The 21653-nt window shown below is 31.7% G+C and overlaps 1 protein-coding gene across 1 annotated transcript in view; it reads left to right on the top strand.

Annotated features, from left to right (window-relative positions):
- The window catches only part of LOC148307423 (atrial natriuretic peptide-converting enzyme-like), a 231209-nt gene that overhangs the window by 189812 nt on the left and 19744 nt on the right, over positions 1 to 21653 (top strand). The window contains exons 6-8 of the mRNA XM_088263429.1: positions 1135 to 1284; positions 6364 to 6543; positions 7159 to 7291. Of these exons, the coding sequence (XP_088119555.1) occupies positions 1135 to 1284; positions 6364 to 6543; positions 7159 to 7291 (463 nt within the window). The remainder of the gene's footprint in view (positions 1 to 1134; positions 1285 to 6363; positions 6544 to 7158; positions 7292 to 21653) is intronic.

The following is a 21653-nucleotide window of genomic DNA, read 5'->3' on the forward strand; positions in this document are numbered from 1 at the left end:
GTTTTGGTGCGATTTAATGATTTCATATTGGTGTAACAAAGGATTGATCACGTTTTGTCGCAACTTTAATTAAGATTTCGATATAATACAGTAAGGTAACAGATTTGCATTCAAAAGTTTTTTGTGCAATATTGGAAATGTCATTTTTATGTGAGGACACACTTATTCCACAATTATTGTACTCCCGGAAATGTTAAAACACAACAAAAAATATGAATTCCCTCTTCATTTCCTTATATTTTTTTTATTTGTGTTTTTTCCTTATTCTTTAGCAAAGCTGAGGCAAGCATTATCGATGAAATTAAGAAAGGTGTGTTGAGATGGTTTGGACATGTAGAACGGATGAGTGAGGAAAGAACGGTAAAACAAATTTATGAGGTGAATGTAATTGGAAAAAGGAGCAGAGGAAGACTGAGAAAAACTTGGCACGACCAAGTGTGCCAAACACTTGAAAGTGTTTAGGTTAGGAGTCGAAACAATCGGCGGGTATGTATGAGGAGATGCATGAACGTGGAAGAGGCGAAGAATGTTTGCAAGGACAGAGTGGTGTGGCGTTCTATTCTCTCTGCCTACCCCTGCAGCGTGATGGTTAGTTAGTTAGTTAGTTTTCTTATTCTTTTGTTATTCATTATTGAACCGTCTCGTGCGTCCGAGTTGTGGGTGCGTGGTGATGTCTGTGTGGTCGAGCCTGTAGTCAGTGTAGTGTAATTGTGCCCAGATAATCCGCAACATGAGGCGCTTAAATTTAAAATATGTATATTAAACTAGTGAACACATTATAAAAAAATAATTATATGCGTATATATATATATATATATATATATATATATATATATATATATATATATATATAGAGATATACATATATATATATATATATATATATATATATATATATATATATATATAATTCATTTGTAGGCATAGGCATTCCCAAAAAAAGGGAAAATCGTACCAAAACTTTTTTTTCAAATTAATTCAAGTATTTAAATGGATATTTTCTTGGATTTAAATTACGCTGTAAAAAAACATGAATTTTCGCACGTTTTTTTCAAGAAAAGAATACCATTTATTTAATGTCGTCTTCTGTCTGTGTGGTCGAGCCTGTAGTCAGTGTAGTGTAATTGTGCCCAGATAATCCGCGACATGAGGCGCTCGTCCAACCCCTATGTGACGCAGGGCCGGCTGAAGTTCCGCTTCGCCCAGGTGCTGGTGAACGCCGTGGCGCTGCTCGCCATCGCGGGCGGACTCGCGGCCTACTTCAGGGCTTACCCTTCCATACAGGTGAGTGTTAGTACTGAACCATACATAATCATATCTTCATTTCAATCACAGTTAGTGTTAGCACCAAACTATACATAATCATATCATCATTTCAATCTCATTCAAGTGCTAGTACCAAACTATAATAATAATAATAATAATAAAACCCTTATTCGCACCCCAATGGTGCATAGGGCACTGCATCATATAAACGCAGTGTTATCTTGATCGTTAACACATGAAAGAAAGGTGATCAGCCCTCCGCTTCAGGTACCAGTCCAGGGTAATATTAAATAAATATTGCAGTGAAAAATCACTAATATTTATTTTCACCCCCCTGGGAATCGAACCCGGGACCTCCAGCATGGTAGCTAAACACGCTTACTATTACACCACAGAGGCGGACCAAAGTATACATAATCATATATTAATTTCAAGCAGTGAGTGTTAGTATATACATAATCATATCTTCATTTCAATCTCAGTAAGTGTTAGTACCAAACTATACATAATCATATCGTAGTCATACAGGAGAAAGTGACCAAGTGCATTTTTTACAAAAACGAGATCATTGACTGTTTGATATCTTACTAGCTTAATATTACCCTGAAAAAATCCCAAAGGATTTTAAACTTGGAAGTATAATGTATTGACTTGTTAAAAATGACTAACTGCATTGATGTTTATTTTCTTGCCAAGCAAAAGTGACTTAAATGGCCCTCCTGAACATTTTACGTTTTGTTAGTTAGTCACTTTCTCCTGTACGACTACGATATATTAATTTCAAGCAGTGAGTGTTAGTACCAAACTATACATAATCATATCTTCATTTCAATCACAGTGAATGTTAGTAACAAACGATACATAATCACATATTCAAAAATTGCTTTTCATGAGAAGGTCTGTCCGGAAGCCTAGGTGCTTCTGTATCAGATCTGAGAATGCGGTGGGACAGCTTTGAAAATCATATATTAATTTAAATTATAGTAAAACCCGGATTTGTCCCCTGATTAAACATTTTTCCGCCAATTGCGTGTAATTATTTTAGTCCCGATATATTTTCGTACATTTATTACCCGCATTTACGTTTTTTCCCCTGTCAATATAAATATCCTGAAATATCCTGTCATTCGATTTTTGACTCGATCTATAACGCATTTTTTTCGACATTATTCGCAATTATCGTTTATGTGCAGTTTTTACGTTTTTATTTGTTTTAAGTCATAATATTTTTTAAAAGAAAAAAAAAGGAATTCAAAATGTTGTTGTTTTCAATACTCCCAATTTATACGTTTCCTCCACTTAGGTTTATTGGATGCAAAAAAATCATCTACATGATTTTTACAAAAAACTTTATAAAATTTAAATGCTTTTTTCTTCAACCCCGCATTTACATTTTCCTTCCATATTAGTTTTTTTTAGCCCCTAAAAACGTACAATGGGGGTTTTACTGTATTATTAAACTACATTAAAACCTCTTCTAGCGGTCTCTCTAAAGATTTTTATAATGACACTAAGTCCACTTTGGATTGATATTGATTATAAAATAACAGAAAAAAATTATAAAAGTATCAATGCTTATATTATACATATATAGGAGTTTCAGAAAATGTTTCTTGTAAGCAACTATTCCAAAGAAATGAAATAACAAAAGTCATTTTATTTTTAATTATTATAAACCTAAAATGATTTTTAGTGCAGTAATAAAATCCATGTACAATTTATGTAATTCTATTTGAATTTTATAGTCCTCCTACGCTTAAGAATACCATAATTAAAAAAGCACGGGAATATTTGAGATTTTTAGTATTTTGTCACATTCTTAATTTTCGTAATAGTAGGTTCAATATTTATAATTTAAAGAATATCCAAAATTTTCGAAACAAATATTAATTAAGGGGAAAAAGGTTTTCTTGGAAAATGGGTCCTTGAAAAAACAGATACTTATTTACTCTTAAAAAATCGTTTTAAGACAAAATTCTGTCACTACGTGATGGAATTTCTAAAACAGGCCTCTAAAGCATTAATCACATTCTTGACACGAAGATTAAGCAACCTTCAAAATTTAAAAGGAAACGTCTCGAACCACTCAATTACCACTTCTAACTTAACAGCCTTCAGAAAATTCATTGCTCCTCATCTTTACTTTATGGAGGAATACCTTCCCTGTCATAAAAAAAGACGGCCGGTATTTTTCGTGACATTATTAATATTGCTTCTACTTTTATTTTTATTTTTCATTATGATGTTAAATGCATCGAAACACGTAATACATTTTTAAATAGTGGCATTTCATGAATAATGGCAAAAGTTTCATGAAAATGGAAAGATATTAATTACCAAAAAGATACTGCCGAATTGATTAATGAAAATATTGGTTAGTCACTTTGTGGTAAATCTATCCTATTTTTATTTAAGTGTTACTTAGTACCTCGGTAATACCTCGGTTTCTGAAAATGTAGGGTGTTTGAAATTGATGCGGAAAATTAATATGAAAAATTATGTGGAGTGCATCGAAACACATGTCACAATAGATTTTAAGAAATAGTGGTATTTTCTAAGTAAAACGTAAATTTAAAATATGCATATTAAACTTGTCGTGAACACATTTTGAAAATATATGTACCATATATATGTTGTATATAGCATAGGCGTTCCAAAAAAAAGTGAAAATCATATAAAAACTTTTTTTTCAAAGAAATTCTTGTATTTAAATGGATTAAATTATTGGATTTAAATTACGCTGAATAAAACCTTGAATTTTTGTTTGTTTTTTTAAAGGAAAAAAATACCATTTATTTGACGTCGTCTTCTAAATCTAGGTCAATTCAACTTCCTCTGAAGTGTACAGTTTTGACGTTTTGATAATTAAATAGATAAGCAAACAATCAAAGATCAATATCTGTTTAAATTACTTAAACCTGGATTACTCTTATATGTACGTATTACAAGAACAGCTAAATTAAGGTTCTTAAGAATAATAAATATGTATATCTACACGTACCTATTCAATACAATAACTTAAAGCATAAAATATACCTCAATATTTATGTATTAATTTTTAAATCAAACACAGATATTTTGAGTCTACTAAGTCGCATTTCATTAACAAAAACACATAAAAAATTAATATTGTGAGAATTGTTTTGCCTAGTTATGGCATTTTCAAAGGAATGCAATCGTTTGAAAAGCCATAACTAGGCGAAATAATTGTCAGAAAATATTTTTTTATGTTTTTTTGTTAATAAAATACAACTTAGTAGACTCAAAAAGTCTGTGTTTGATTTCAAAATTAATACATAAATTAAAATGAAGTTCTACAAACTAAACGCTAAATTAATAAATATACCTCAATATACCTATAAAATAAATGCAATAAGTTTAAAATTGTATTGTATTTCAAAGCAATTGAATTAGGAAACCTAATTAGTTTCAAATATTTAAATAATTTACATCAAAACTGCTCAGGTTAACCTGGTTAGTTTTAGCAACATGCTCAAGATATGTTTTCAAAGTTGAAATAAAGGTGAAAATTTTATTGAAATATCTATCATTGCCTTACCGTTGTTTTTACCTTTTAGATTTGGATAATTTTGGTATGGGCATCATCAAACTCAATCAATTTCTGAGACTTATTAATATTCCATTGTACTAGTTGATTCTGGTTGAAATTTATTGAAAAGTAAAAAGGCAATATAATAAAAATATTGAGTATTACGACTTTATTTTCTTGCCGCCGCTACGGCGCGCCATAGCGGCGGCACTCGAGAAATACGGCAAACCTTGCAGGTCGCCTTTATGGCGCCACTCGAGTGCTAAAGGTCAAATATTACAATTTTACAGATCATAGGTTTACAAGGTTTATAATTGGTGGATTTTTGTTTCTGTTAGCTAAGAACATGTTTTTTATTAAACTCTTGTATAATACCACTTATTGAGTTTTATTTTATTACACACGACTAGTTTAATAATGAAATAAAACTAAACAAGTGGTATTGTACAAGTGTTTAATTTTTTCCTCCTCCTCCGTAGTATAATGATCACCACGCTCGGCTATCGTTCTGGAGATCCCCCATTTGACTCCCAGGGGGAGTCAAATAAATATAAGTGAAATTTTCACTGTAATATTTATCCAATATTACCCTGGACAAGTAACTGAAGCGGAGGGCTGATCACCCTTCCTTCATGTGTTAACGATCAAGTTAACACTACGTTTATATGATGCAGTGCCTTATGCACCGTTGGCGCGTGGAAGAGGGTTTGAAGAAGAAGTTTTTTTAATAATCTACATTGCATTCCACAAAGTTAATACCGAATCAAAAAATAATATAATATATTTATTGTTTCGGCATTCACTTCATGTAAGAGATAATGAAAGTGTAAAAAAAAACACTTGTTTCTTACAGCTTGTGTTTATTTTATTATAACGACTAGTTTCGGTAGCTTTGCTTCCATCTTCAGGTCTAAATATAAACTGGCAGTTTATATCAGTTTATATTTAAACCTTTAAAAAAAAAACGAATTTAATAAAGTTACATTTTTTTATACAATTTGATACAATTTCTATACATTGATACATACATATGGCAAACTTATAAATTTAGTTTTGTTGTGCCTCTCCAAAAAAGAGACTCAGCTCTTGTGCTTGGAGCATAGCTTCCGAGCTTGGAGACCGTAGCTTCCGAAACTAGTCGTTGTAATAAAATAAACTCAAGTGGTAAAAAACAAGTGTTTTTCTTATACAATTAAATAATATAAGAACATCTTAAACAACATAAAGGTGGTGACCGGAGTATTTCGTCGTAACATAACGTCGTAACTTCGCTCGCGGCGAGCATCAGCGAGCATCCGAAACTTGCGAGCGCTCGGCTCGCTGTACTGACTATACGAATGCTCGCATCGTAACGTGTTACGTTACGACGAAATGGCTCCGGTCAATCTCCACCATTAGAACATCTTTTGCGAAAGACAGGGTAACCGCAAAGCACCGGACCCTGTCACATAATTGATTTTTATTTTTTGTTTAAGACAGGGTTACCGCAAAGCATCGCACGCTCTTACGTAAGTATAAGCTTATTAAATAATGTGCAGTACTTGCAGGTTGTGAACAAGACGGTGACGACGAGCACCACCCTGTCCCTGGCGCCAACCGCCCGCAACCCCGCCCCGGGGGTGTGCCTCCCGGTCATAGTGCAGTTCTGCCAGTACCACAGGGTGCCCTACAACTTCACGGTCTTCCCCAACTACATCGGGCACTTCGGCCAGCGAGACGCGCAACAGGTCACTGGCAATATTACTACTACTACTAATACTTTTCACTCCAAGATATCAGACTTAAAAACAGGCCGCAAGTCCTACACCAAGAAGAAGAAGAAGCTTATTATTATTATTAATAATATTTGATTATTTGTAAGCATTTATTTAAGTCACAATTTTTACATATTTAGAACATTTTTTTGCTGAGACCCACCAAGCCACCTTGTGTGTCTTGTCGGTGGAGTTCTTTTTAATACATTTTTATTGTTTTTAACGATTTTAACCTAATATACATACAAAAAGAGAGAAAAATTAAGAATATAAACATTTTACTACCATAACCATCACACTGTTTCACCACAGGGGTAGGCAGAGAGGATGGAACGCCACACTCTTCTGTCCTGACATACATTCCTAGCTTCCTAGATCACTTAAACCAGCCTATGACGGTCGTCAGCCCCGTAAATGTCCAGACTTCCATATTCTTCTTCATCTTTGATGAGATGTCAAAAAATAATATGCACACATTTTAGTCTAATTTTATTTTTCCCGTAAAATTTGTCCTTCTCTTGAAATTTCCCATTAAAATGGTACTTGTTTTAGCGTTAATCTAACTGTAAATGTTTGACTTTTTTCAAGGAGTTGGAGATTTACGATGCCGTCGTAGATGTGAGATGCTACGAACTTGCCGCATTGTTTCTGTGTTCGGTGTTCGTTCCCAAGTGTGGCCCTGGTGGTCACATGGTTCGTCCCTGTAGAAGTCTTTGCTCTGGTAAGTGTCTGATTGTAACCTTTTTATTTGTATTAATCAATCTTTAAAAATAACTGTCCAGTTCCTTAGTAAATGGATGCATATTTTGGTATACATTTCGTTAATGTGAGAGACGTCAAAAGCAAATAGTAATGACGTTATTTATTCTCTTCCTCCGATTTTTTTTTATAAACTGATATTTTTTGCAACTTTCACACTTATCTTTGAAATAGTTCAAATTGAATAATTGTTTAAATTCTGCATACAAAAACAGTTCTTGATATTCCACCGCAAACAAATACCAAAAAAAACAATTTAATATATGAATACAAATATATGTATGTAAACATTTATATATATATATATATATATATATATATATATATATATATATATATATATATATATATATATATATATATATATATATATATATATATATATATATATATATATATATATATATATATATATATATATATATATATATATATATATATATATATATATATATATATATATATATATATATAAAAATTATTTTAAATCATATTAAAATAAAGATAATTCATCAAAACAAAATCTTATTTGTCGTTCTATCACGATATTTTTGTTAAATATTTACATAAATATGTGTTTGACATGAAAAATTTTAGATTTTTTTTTTAGATTTGTTTTGGTGTGGGTTAAAGAAACTCTAGAAATTTAATTGAATATTTGTATTATAATTCAATTTTTAAAAACACAATTACAACAAAAAATTTATTTTTATGACGAATGATGTCTGCGACCAAAAATTTAAAGTTTTGTATTTGAATGCATAAAAATCGGGTTTCCAAATACTCTTGGTCACTCTTTCGAAGTTTTTTTTCACAAACCCAAAATTTTTCATTTATCCTTATATCAGGAACCCTGAAATGGTGAGCCTCATTTGTAATCTCCTTACGCGGGATGCTAGACAGGTTTTTTAAAGTTTTTTAATAAAAACTTTTCGCCTCGTCGCCTTTCTAAAAAACACTTTGTTACGTTAATTTTCGTTAACGAGCCTGACTGACCAAACGCGAGATACTCCTTTCATTTACGCGTTCATAAAATAAATTTAAAGATGCCTTTGATTTTATAAATGGTAACACCTAAAAATATAAATTTTTATTTCATTTATCAATCAAAAACTCTTCGATCATGCAAAAAAACAAGGGTTTTTCAAATGGATATCTATCTGTAGAATCGCTTCTTCTTCTCACCCTTATCCGCACGCAATGGTGTATAGGGCACTGCATCGTATTGACGGAGGCAAAGTGATCACTCCTGCGCTTCAGAGACAAGTCCGGGGTTAGATTAGAGTTAAAAATCAATCATATTTATTTTCACCCCCCCCTGGGTATCGAATCCGGGACCTCAGGCACGGCCGATAAAAACGCTAACCTTTACAAAGGAAAAAAAAGGACTGTAAAATGACTGGATATTAATGAAAATATAACATTATTTCAATTATTGTAAAATTTTAAAATTCTACTTTTATTTCTAATGGCGTTTAATTTGTAGAACTCCATTTTAATTTATGTATTAATTTCAAATCAAACACAGATTTTTTGAGTCTACTAAGTTGTATTTTATTAACAAAAAACACATAAAAAATTATATTGTGACAATTGTTTCGCCTTGTTAGGGCATTATCAAACGAATGTATGTTAGGGCATTATCAAACGAATATTTATTCAATATTATCATGGACTGGTACCCGAAGCGGCGGGCTGATCACCTTTCCTTCATGTGTAAACGATCAAGATAACACTGCGTTAATATGACACAGTGCCCTATGCACTATTGGGGTGCGGATAAGGGTTTTATTATTATTATTATATTATTTTTAATTTAAAAAAACATTTTGTTCGTCTAAAAAATTAATGATTTTAATGGGTGTCTGTGAATTAACAATATATATTAATAAAAATATAATAAAAAAAAACAATTATTTATCTTAAATTCTTCGTCCATTAAAAAAAAACTGGATTTTTCTAATAGATGTGTGTAAAATAACTGCAGGTGTTATGAAAATGTAACAATATCATTGCAATTTCTAATCGAAATCTCTTCGTTTATACAAAAAAAAACAATTTTTTCTAATGGATATCTTTAAAATAACTGGGAATATTTATTTAAATATAACATTCTTTCAATTATTGTAAAATGTTAACATTCTATTTTTTTTCTAATGGATGTCTTTTTAATAATTGTGAGCAGAGGACGACCCAGGAAAACTTGGCACAATCAGGTATGTCAAATACTTGAAAGCGGCCGGGTCAGGAATCGTAATAATCGTCGGGTATGTATGAGGAGATGCATGAATGTAGAAGAGGCAAAGAATGTTTGCAAAGACAGAGTGGTGTGGCGTTCGATTCTCTCTGCCTACCCCTGCGGGGAAGCGGCGTGATGGTTAGTTAGTTGAAAAATAGTATTGCAATTATTATGAATCAAAAACTCTTCATTCGTGCAAAAATTCAAGGAGTTTTCTAACGGACGTCTATAAAATATCTTTGGATATTAATGAAAATATAACAATATCATCAGACGTCACTAAATACACGAGTATAATACATATCGCTCACTCCTTTCAAGAACGTCATAAATCAAAAATCGTCAATTTTCAGTTGTGCATGTTTTCGGAATGCCCAGAAAATGTACTATATCCCACCAAAAGAAGCATATTTTTAACTTAATATTTACCCACTACAGGGCAAAAAGTGTTGTTTTTGCATTTTGAAGAAAAGGTATTGTTTAATTATTTTTTAAAATATATTAAATAATTTTCAAATGGAGAAAAAACCTTCAGATTTTACTGCAAATAATATGTTGCACAGTTAAAAGTTTAAAAAGGGCTTGATATTTATTTTTAATACATTCTATTATATTTTTAAACTTTAAAAACGTTCTCCTGAAAAATCATGTATTTTGATTTATGACGTTCTTGAAAGGAGTGAGCGATATATTATAATACTTATATTAATACTGGCTTGAACGTGTTATATTGTTATCCCCATAAAGCTAGGACAATCCGTGCTCATTGTGACGAGTAGGTATGAGGTGGTTTGAATTGGCAAAGCTGTCTTAGGGCGCCGCCACCAGCCCAAACCATTCCAATACAATCCTTTGTCGTGAGAAGACTTAATGAAGCGTTATTACAGATAAAATGTTGCAAGTAGATAAGGGGTTTCTCCCTTAGAGTAAAATCTTTTGTTTATATTTATTTATACTTTTTAGTCATCTACGTATATATCTTTGACTCAGAGTTATACCATCGCAAGTCTACATTTTAGTAGTTAAATTTAAAAAAATTAGGGTTATCATAGTGGGTTCGCCTCCGTAGTGTAATGATCAGCACGCTCGGTTACCGTCTGGAGGACCCGGGTTCGATTCCCAGGGGGGGTAAAATAAATATGAGTGATTTTTTCACTGTAATATTTATTCAATATTACCCTGGACTGGTACCTGAAGCGGAGGGCTGATCACCTTTCCTTCATGTGTAAACGATCCAAATAACACTTCGTTTATATGACGCAGTGCCCTATGCACCATTGGGGTGCGGATAAGGGTTTTATTATTTTTAATTATCATTCGTACAGTTACGTAGGGATATGCCATCTTTACTGACAGTGGATCGTGGCATTACAGCGACCTAAAAATGTACCGATATTTGATATGTGTCATCAACGGGTGAAAATACAAGTTTGTATTTTAACCTTTTGGTGAAAATATATGTAGTTCTCAAAGCTTATCGTGATGAATAAACTCAAAAAAATCTAATATAAAGGTGTTTTATTTTTGTATTTCAACTGTATTTTTCAACTGTATTTTTACTTAACTGCTGTTTCGGTATTCTTCGACTAAAAATTTTTACCTAAATCTTTTCTACGTACCTAAAGCATACAAAAATTTTAATCCAATTAAATCCATAAAATCGTTAGAAAAATTCAGGTCATAAGGTACCTACCGCAACCGTTAAAATTTTATATCTCAATCATATCCTTATTCAAATAGTTTGAAGTAACTTTTAGACATTTAACATTCAACATAACTTTTCTAATTAATTTGACAATTCTGTCGTCAATGGCTAACTGTAGGGCATTACACATGGTACTCACGTTTGATAAGGTACCATATGACTGAAGATAATGACAAAAATATGCAAATTAGATTAGATTCGAAAGTCATGTATTTTATGTGAAATTTATCTCACTGGAACATTAAATAAAATTGGAAGAATCAGTAAATTTATATGTAATTTGGAACACATGTAACAGGTATCACGTAATGATTGATTTTGTTCGCCTCCGTAGTGTAATGGTCAGCACGTTCGGCTACCGTTCTGGAGGTCCCGGGTTCGATTTCCAGGGGGGGTCAAATAAATATAAGTGATTTTTTCACTCCAATATTTATTCAATATTACCCTGGACTGGTAAACCCTGGAGCGGAGGGCTGATCACCTTTCCTTCGTGTGTTAACGATCAAGATAACACACGAAGGTGATGTTTGTATAATGCAGTGCCCTATGCACCATTGGGGTGTGGATAAGGGTTTTTTTATTGAAAATGATTGCAAATTAATTAAAACCATATGTTTCTTATGTTATTAATAATTGAATGTTTTCCATTAAGTTTTGCAAATATTGCTATAATCACGAAACTGTTCCGTTTTCGCAAAATCGCACTATCGCATAGTACAAATTATTTGTGTTTATATTGTATTTGTATATAATTATCCCTTATTCAGCTTATTGGGCAAGTCGACCCTTTCTGAAATCAGCAAATCAACAAATATTCTCAGATATTAACAACATGCGTGCTATATTTCCCAATATGTCACCTTACGCGTAAAGTCGGAAATGTGTAACAGTACTGACATTCACGCATGTAATATGTAATACTTACACTTAATTCAAACACAGAAAGAAGTTTTATTCTTCTCCATAAAGTATGGTTACTTCGATTAAAGTAAACACTTCGTTTTTTACCACTTGAGTTTTATTATAGACTACATGTTTCAGAAGTTAAACTTCCATCATTCAGGTCTGTATAATAACTGTTAATCATGTTATTATACAGACCTGAATGATGGAAGTTTAACTTCTGAAACATGTAGTCTATAACAAAACTCAAGTGGTAAAAAACGAAGTATTTTCTTTAATCATTGTAACATGTCTTACCACAAAGTTAATGCCGAAACAATAAATAAAATATGGTTACTTAACTTAATTTGTTACTAGTTTGAAAGATGTTTTCTATGAGAATTTATTTGTTTATTTTTTCACCTGAAAATTACGAAAACATATACATACATACGTAAGAACCAAATATATAGACGAATGCAAACCCCAATCGAAATATCTAAGATGATTCTCTAAACATAAAAAGCATATAAGTATATTTTGTCGGGTTGTGGTCCCGTGGTTGGTGTCGCGGACTCTTGAGTCAGAGTTTCTGGGTTCGAACCCACACTACCAAAATTTGATTCCTATTTTAATGATGAGCCGCTTATGTTTATAGTTAATAGTATGAAATTGAATTATTTTTGTAAATAATAAAAACACAAATTTTTATGTTTTTATTTAAAAAAAATAATAAATCTGTTGACCTCTTTAGATTGTTAACAATATAACAATAAATAATAATAATAAAACCCTTATCTGCACCCCAATGGTGCATAGGGCACTGCGTCATATAAACGCAGCGTTATCTTGATCGTTTACACATGAAAGAAGGGTGATCAGCCCTCCGCTTCAGGTACCAGTCCAGGGTAAAATTGAATAAATATTAGTGAAAAATATGAGTGAAAAAATCACTTATATTTATTTTACCCCCTTGGGAATCGAACCCGGTACCTCCAGAACGGTAGCCGAGCGTGCTGACCATTACACTACGGAGGCGGAGGCGGAGGCTTAACAATCAAAAGCCATATTAAATTGTCAGTTCTTTATACGTGTTAACAATTTTTTATACGTGTTAAGAAAAAAGTTATGAAATATTTCAGGATGGTTGTGAAAAAAGTAATCAAATGGAGATTGTCTAAATATTCACAAAAGGTTAATGAAGTGTTATTTTTACTAATAGGCAAAAGACTTACAATATTTTTTTTTTTTTTGGAAAATTAATAATTGTTTTCTATATTCGTAAAATGTAAAATCTTTATTAACTAACTCACTATGTAACTTACAAACTATCATGCAGCTTTCCCGTGGATGTAGGAGGATGGAATAGAACGTCACACTACTCTGCCTTTGTAAATATTCTTCGCCTCTTCCATATTCATGCATCTCATGATATTCACGACACTACCTTTTTCTAGTATTTGACAAACCTGATCATGGCAAATTTTCCTTGGTCTATCTCTGCTCCTTTTTCAACTACATTCGCCTCATCGCTCTTAAAACATAAAATGTTTATTAAGTATAATAAATGAATAGCCTGTTTTAATTACACATTTGAAATGTGTTTTGTGAAATGATAGGTGCCTTGGTAGCCATTATTTTCTTAAAATTTATACCCAGAAATTTCCTTTTGTTATTCAGCTCAGGAAATTCTTAAAGAACATGATAAATTTCGGCGGAAAATAACTTTGCAGGGCTCGCTTTTCGCTACGCCTCGTCCTCCCCAGTGAATATTATGGAGCGCAACACGTTACAAAAATATATATTTAAAGTATGTAATTTTAATCCTCGACGCAGAAAATTACGCGGTATTTAGTGCTGATACGTAGGGACGATTAAGTGCTGGTGACAAGGTGCCTATGTACCTGAAGTCGACTTAAAAATGTTATATTACGTTCTTTTTATCACAATTGAATAAGGCTGAGATGAAAGTACTTTATTTTTTATTTATTAAAAATATATCAATTTTTGTATTTTTATTATTTACACAAATATTTCAATTTCATACTATTTCTGTTAGCCTATGAGTGGGTTCAAACCGAGAAACTCTGACTTAAGAGCCACGGGACCACACTTAAAAAGTAGACGAAATTTTACCCGTAGAAGTAATATTTCAATAGTTTGAATATATATAAAACGAATTTTAATCGTACAAACTATGTTTTCTTTAAATTTTATCAATTGATTTGGCAGTCACTTTGTGGTAAAATCTCTCCATTTTTAATTAAAGTTTTATAAAGTAAATACCACTATTTCTTATAATATATTGTGAGACGTGTTTCGACACATTCCGCATCATTTTAAAACACCGTAATACGGAATTTGAAAGTTATGCGGAATTCATCGAAACACGAGTCACAATAGATTTTAAGAAATTGTGGTATTTATTAAGTAAAACTATTGTAAATAAAAATATGTTTTTTCCAAAGGTGTATTGAGATGGTTTGGGCATGCGAATCAAATGAGTGAAGTTAGTTTATTAAATAATTTTAAAATCAAACACAGATTTTTTGAGTCTAATAAGAAAACGACAAACTGGACGTTCTTTCTTAACTAGATATTCAGAACACATGAGATCTTTTAAAAATAAAAAAAAACTGAACTCTCAATTTGCCAACCACTTGAACGAAAATAACCATAAAATTTTAAAAATAGAGTCCTAAATCACTAATATTCATTTTCTGGGAATGGAATTCGAGAACTTTTTACCTCAAACGTATTATCCACTACACTATATAGGCGATATCGATAAAATTAAGAAAGGTGTGTTGAGATGGTTTGGACATGTGGAGCGTATGAGTGAAGAAAGAACGGTTAAACAAATTTATGGAGCGAATGTCGTTGGAAAAAGAAGCAGAGGACGACCGAGGAAAACTTGGCACAATCAGGTATGTCAAATACTTGAAAGAGGCCGGGTCAGGAGTCGTAATAATCGTCGGGTATGTATGAGGATATGCATGAATGTAGAAGAGGCAAAGAATGTTTGCAAAGACAGAGTGGTGTGGCATTCGATTCTCTCTGCCTACCCCTGCGGGGAAGCGGCGTGATGGTTAGTTAGTTAGTTAGTCTATATAGGCGGCCAATAAATCATTTATATAATAATATTCGCGGGCTTTAGATAGAAACATTGACTGTTTTACACATATATGTATTAATTTTTAAATCAAACGCAGATTTTTCGAGTCTACTTAGTTGTATTTTATTAAAAAAAACACACACACAAAAATTATTACTGTGACATTTGTTTCGCCTAGTTATGGCATTTTCAAAAGAATGTGAATTGTATAGCCATATGCCATATAAGGACCGTCAATCCATTTAATCTTCGCATTCGTTCGAAAATGCCATAACCAGGGGAAACAAATTGTCACAATATTATTTTTTATGTGTTTTTTTTTTAAATAAAATTACTACTTAGTAGACTTGAAAAATAGACTGTGTTTGATTTAAAAATTAATACATAAATTAAAATGGAGTTCTACAAATTAAACGCCAAATCGATAAAAAAATGTTTTATATTTCACTATTTTCGTAGTTATCAACGATCTTCCACATGTTAAATTAAAAAAATATTCACATCATAAAAAAATTAAGAGCTTTTAATGTTCGTGGGATTATTTTGGTAAAAGTTTTTCGGAGTTGTGTGGTTTGAAGGAATGTATTATTTCTCTACACAGTTCCATGCTTTAATTCGAGTGTATCGCTAAAAGTTTGAGACAGTCGTTTCCTGCGGTAAAATTGTGAGAGATACAAAAAAAGCTGCACGAGTATTGTCGTAAAACGACACGTAAAAGCTCCTAACTTATTCGTACCGCAATTATGCGGTTTCCCCTTCGCAGTATCGTATTGCGTGAAACCAAGACGTGCCAACACAACATTTGTGGCAAATGAGTTGACGTTTAATTTTAATAAATTTCAACACTGGTTTATAACTTTGTGTTTTGGAAAATGATTATAAGTACGTATTTATAAATATATATAAAATAACCGATTATTTCGATTATGAAAATATATTATTTTTAAAATAAGTTTAACTTGATAAATGCCTCTATTTCTTTAAAGAGGGTGAATAAAAAGTAGAGTATTATATTACTAAACCACAAAGTTATCAATGCTTTTAAGATATAAAATATTATTTCGGAGTTGTTTAAAAAAACTTTTAAGGCCCAACATACGCTACTTTAACCCCAGGTAACATTTGATATAATTGATTTTTTTCTTAAAACGCCGTTTTTGTTTTGAAAAAATAAGTTTTTCTTCGAAATAAATATATGGTTTTGAAAAGAAAAGAGTCATTTTTCAAAACCTATTGGTAAGAAGGTAAAAAATATATGTATTTGTCGTACAAAAGTCGTTCGTTAAGTAACGTTCGAGTCTCAGCGCTGCTGGACTCTTAATGAATTATATTATTGCGAGTAAGACCTTAATCATTATATTTATTCGCCTCGGTAGTGTGATGGTTAGAGGTGGTCTCATACATGATAAAAATAGTGAAGGACGTTGGTACTATAAACCAAGCTAGGACACAAAATGCCGAACCCGCTTCTAGTGGAATGGAAAGGCTGTTGATGGTAGTCCGGCTTCTCCTGAGGAGTTTTACTTAGTTTCCTCCCAGCAATGAGCAAATGCTGTATTGTTCCTGATTGACCCACACTAGATTATCCCTGATATCCCCAATACAGTATGGTTTCTAGTTGAATACCAATTTAATTTAACAGAAGGGAAGCAAGATGAAAGCGGATTACTTTTAACACAAATTTATTCAGTTCTATAAAATTACAATCAAGAAATATTTAGGAATAATCGCGTGATTCTAATATGAGAACAGTTGAAATACGTGTCGATCGGAGGACGGACGGTGACGAAGTGTGACGGGCTAGTTTTCGCTCGTCGCGGGCTCCGTAGGGTGTTCGGTTATTCACTCGATTCGAGTTGCCATAGTAGATGTGTGGGTTGCCACAACAGATTTAAATAAAACATTTTTATTTAGTTAAAGGAAACAAAAATCTAATTAATGATTCATAAACCGTATACATAATAAGCAACGTAAATAAATTATAAATAAAAGTGTAATGGTTAGCACGTTTAGCTACCATCCTGGAGGCCCCGGGTCCGATTTCTAGGGAGGGGATTATAATAAAAAATATGTTTGTTAATATTAATTCTTTAAAAAAAATACTATCCTTGATCTTCCAAACCTAATAGATGTTTCGATGCATTGAAAATCTATTTTGCTACATGTTTTTTTATAGACAATATTTTAATGTGATTAAATTCACGTAGATCGAAAAATTTACTTTATATTTTCACTAATTTCAGTCAATTATATTGTATTTATTGTTTTTTCTTTTCTCTTTCTCCTCTCATATGCTTTTTTATTAAAACATTGTGTTTTATTTGTAAGAGTCAAAATCACTCTCAAACGATTTAAGGCTTATAAAAAATCACAATACTTGCTAAGCAATCAAAATATTATAAATCTCTGAAACGAAAATGCAATCGAAAACATTGAAATGCTATGTGTGACAGCAGCTGTCAAGAAGCACGCTGTCAACATAAACAATGTTTAAGTCGTCATATGCATATTTTTTGTGAACTGAAAATCAGGTAACAATCACTAACGCTTATAAAAAACTACCCCACGCACAAAATATTAATATATGAACTCTTTTGTCGACGAAAATATGACATTGCCAGTGCGAAGCCGTGAGATCCGTACATATCAATCAATCAAATATAGCAATCAAAATATTAAAAATCTCTGAAACGTAAATGCAAACGAAAACATTGAAATGCTTTGTGTGACAGCAGCTGTCAAGAAGCACGCTGTCACCATGAACAATGTTTAAGTCGTCATATGCATATTTTCTGTGATACTGAAAACCATAAGGTAACATCCACTAACGCTTTTAAAATACTACCCCACACACAAAAATATTAATATATGAACTCTTTCGTCGACGAAAATATGAAATTGCGAAGCCGTGAGATTCCGTACATATACAACACAATGTGTTGTATACAACACAATTTTAGACATGTGTTGAACACATGTCTAAAATTAGCAAATAATGTTATTTTCGTTTAACAATGTCTGTTATAATACATTCATATGTAATACATTCATTGTATGCTGGCATGTTGTGACATTGATAAACGAGATGTCGAACACAAGTACATATTATTGTCTATATCAGGGAAAGAACGTATCGCTGAAATTTATTTTAAGGATAAAATTAAATTTTCACTTTACGCTAGACATTTACATTTTTTGTCTCGAATGTTAATTATTATTGTTATTCGAATGTTAATTGTTATTTTCATAGATAATTTTTGGGACATTTTATAAAATTTTATAAAATAAAGCTTGGTTTTGAACCACATTTATTTTTGGCTCTTTTTTATAACCGGTTTCGACAACAACCCTGTCATCTTCAAGGATAAACTTGTACACGTAGATATTCCGTGTCTATCCCTGAAGATGACAAGGTTCAAAAGTGCCAAAAATAATTGTCCGCCTCCGTGGTGCAATGGTCAGCATGTTTAGCTTCCGTGCTGGAGGTCCCGGGTTCGATTCCCAGGGGGGGAGGTGAAAATAAATATAAGTGATTTAACACTGTAATATTTATTTAATATTACCCTGGACTGGTTCCTGAAGCGCAATAGTGATCACCTTGCCTTCATGTAAGTAATGATCAAGATAACACTGCGTCAATTTGATGCAGAGCCCTATGCACCATTATGAGCGGATAAGGGTTATAAATAAATAAATAAAAATAAAAACTAAGTTCTACTTTTATTTTATAAAGATATTTACATAATTTTTTTATCTATATAAAAGAAAATTTAAATGCTCATCGGATCTAAATCTTAAATATCCCAGAGTAATACATCAGGGAGCTTTGAAATGTATAAATAAATTTGAATTTACATACGCGATTGTTTTATATGTGTCATTAAGCACATATGTGGTAGATATGCAAATATGGTAGGTAAAAACATGTTTTTTTAAACAACTATTTTACCATAATGGCAGCGCCATCTGTAGAATGTAACAGCAACACACGCAAAACTAAACATTTTTTATGGTGACAGCTTGACAGCTGCTGTCACTTAGAATTTTAATTTTTTTAGAACGCATTATTGTTTCATTGAATTTTAATATTTAGATTTTCTCACAAGTATTGTGATTATTTTATAAGCCTCCAATTATTTGAGAGTGATTTTGACTTTTACGAAGAAAATACAAAGTATGAATAAAAAAGGAGATAGAGAAGGCAATGAAAACAATTACAATAATTAACTAAAATTAAGTAATATGTGAAATAAATTATTCGGTCTACATTAATTAAATCATATTAAAATGTGGTCGATAAAATATATTATTACTTTAAATACTTTAGTAAATATAAAACCAGCAACCCGTGGCCCAACAAAACTAGTTGAAAATAATCATAATTTTACGTCAATAATTTTTTTTGGAAACAGACGACTTTCGAAAAAAATTAGAACGGAACAATTATTTTTTATTTTTAAAAATATGTTTTATCATAATATTTTTTTACGTCGAAAGGTTTATTTCTCGCAATAATTTTCCGTCGGTTTAAAATAAACAATGAAAACAAAATATTTGTACAATATTTTTTTTCCTTCGGGCTGTCATTCAATTTTCACGCTTTACAAATTTTTATCAAGGATAAAAATGTTGAACGTGCGAGATTTTAACCTTTTTCCGTAGACTTATGAAAATATTTTTAAGGGATGATTTTTCATACCTGTCCATTATAAAAGAGATATCAATAAGCTAACAGGTGCTGAAACCCGTGAAAATACATTCAGCTTTTGAAACATGTACAAAGTATAACAAAAAATATGATAATATTCCTATATACAAAAAAAATCTCGTGAAAAGGTCTTGGTTAAGAATATAATTTTTTTTATTCAAAATGATTTTCAAAGCTTCGCTTGTTTGTTTGGGTGTTCAAAAACCAAAATCTTTACTTTATATTCTTCTTCTTCAAACCCTTATCCACACCCCAATGCTGCATAGAGCACTGCATAATATAAACACAGCGTTATCTAGATCGTTAACACATAAAGGAAAGGTTATTAGCCTTCCGCTTCAGGTACCAACGCAGGGTAATATTGAATAAATATTAGAGTGATAAAATCACTTATATTTATTTGACCCCCCTTGGGAAACGAAATCGGGACCTCCAGAATGGGAGCCGAGCGTCCTGACCATTAGCACTATGAAGGCGGACGAACTTTATATTACATCAATATTCATTATTTTATGATATCAGACACTGGATTATTCACTTACGAATGAGATGTCAATATTATATATTTGAATTATATATCTTTTATCAATTACCGTCGGAAGAAAGGGGAAAAAACACAGATATTGATATATTTTTTCCAGGGTCGATATTTTATCTTTTTTTTTATTACATTTTAATACGAAACAAAATACAGCGCTACGTTGTTTTTTTTAACAAAGTTTCGAACTCAACAAAAAATGGTTATTCTGTTATACCGCCACAATTTTTGAAATTGGAATAATGAAATAAGTTCGTAAAGTAGGAACTGCTAAAACCACGGCAAAAAATACTGTCCAATAATTGAAACCGCGAACCTTCTATTTAAAAAGTATTTTAACTTATTTTATATATGTGATTCATAATGAATGATAGAGATATCCTACTCTGGATAATCAAAGGGTGCCTTCGTGGATATGTATGATTTTTTAACCGATTAGTCGCTACTAATTAGCTGTGGGTGTGGTACTCACTCGCTGAGTGCACCGACCTCGGTCGCATTTTCATTTCTCGAGAAAATTAACTATACAAATTCTCCTCTAAAATAAATTAAATTCTGGCGATGGTAACTTTGAGAACTAGTGACGTCGCGCGCTTAAAACCGGCAAAAGTTTGCACAAACTGTACTATTGTATAGTCCGTTCATATTTATTTTACCTCTGATTTATTAATATTCATAATTATTTTATTTTATTTTATTTTAGTTCATATTTATTTTACCTCTGAGCCTCTTATATTTAGTTAGCCAACATAACAACTAGAGGTAAAATAACTGTAGATTCACTGTAGTTCGCTGACTTTAAAGAAGTTGCATCGTATAATGCATAATATAACTGTCTTACAAATATCACACTGTATTCAATATTATATCACACTGCAGTCATACGGCGATATCTGAATGTTGTCTACCAGTTTTTTTTTCCATTTTAGAATTTCATTTATTTGTTTAAAAGATAAACGTACATATACATACATATAAACATACATTTATAAATTCATACACATTTTTTGTGGAGACCCACCAAGCCACCTACTGTATCTTTTAAGTGAAGTTCTTTTACATATTTTATTTAATAACACATTGTTATTTATTTTAATATAGTGTATGTATAAAAAAAAAAAAAATTACAGTTTTAAC

This window comes from Brachycentrus maculatus, unplaced genomic scaffold, assembly GCF_059751285.1.
Source record: "Brachycentrus maculatus isolate JH-2025_06_01 unplaced genomic scaffold, ASM5975128v1 h1tg000199l, whole genome shotgun sequence".
In the NCBI taxonomy this organism is placed as follows: Eukaryota; Metazoa; Arthropoda; class Insecta; order Trichoptera; family Brachycentridae; genus Brachycentrus; species Brachycentrus maculatus.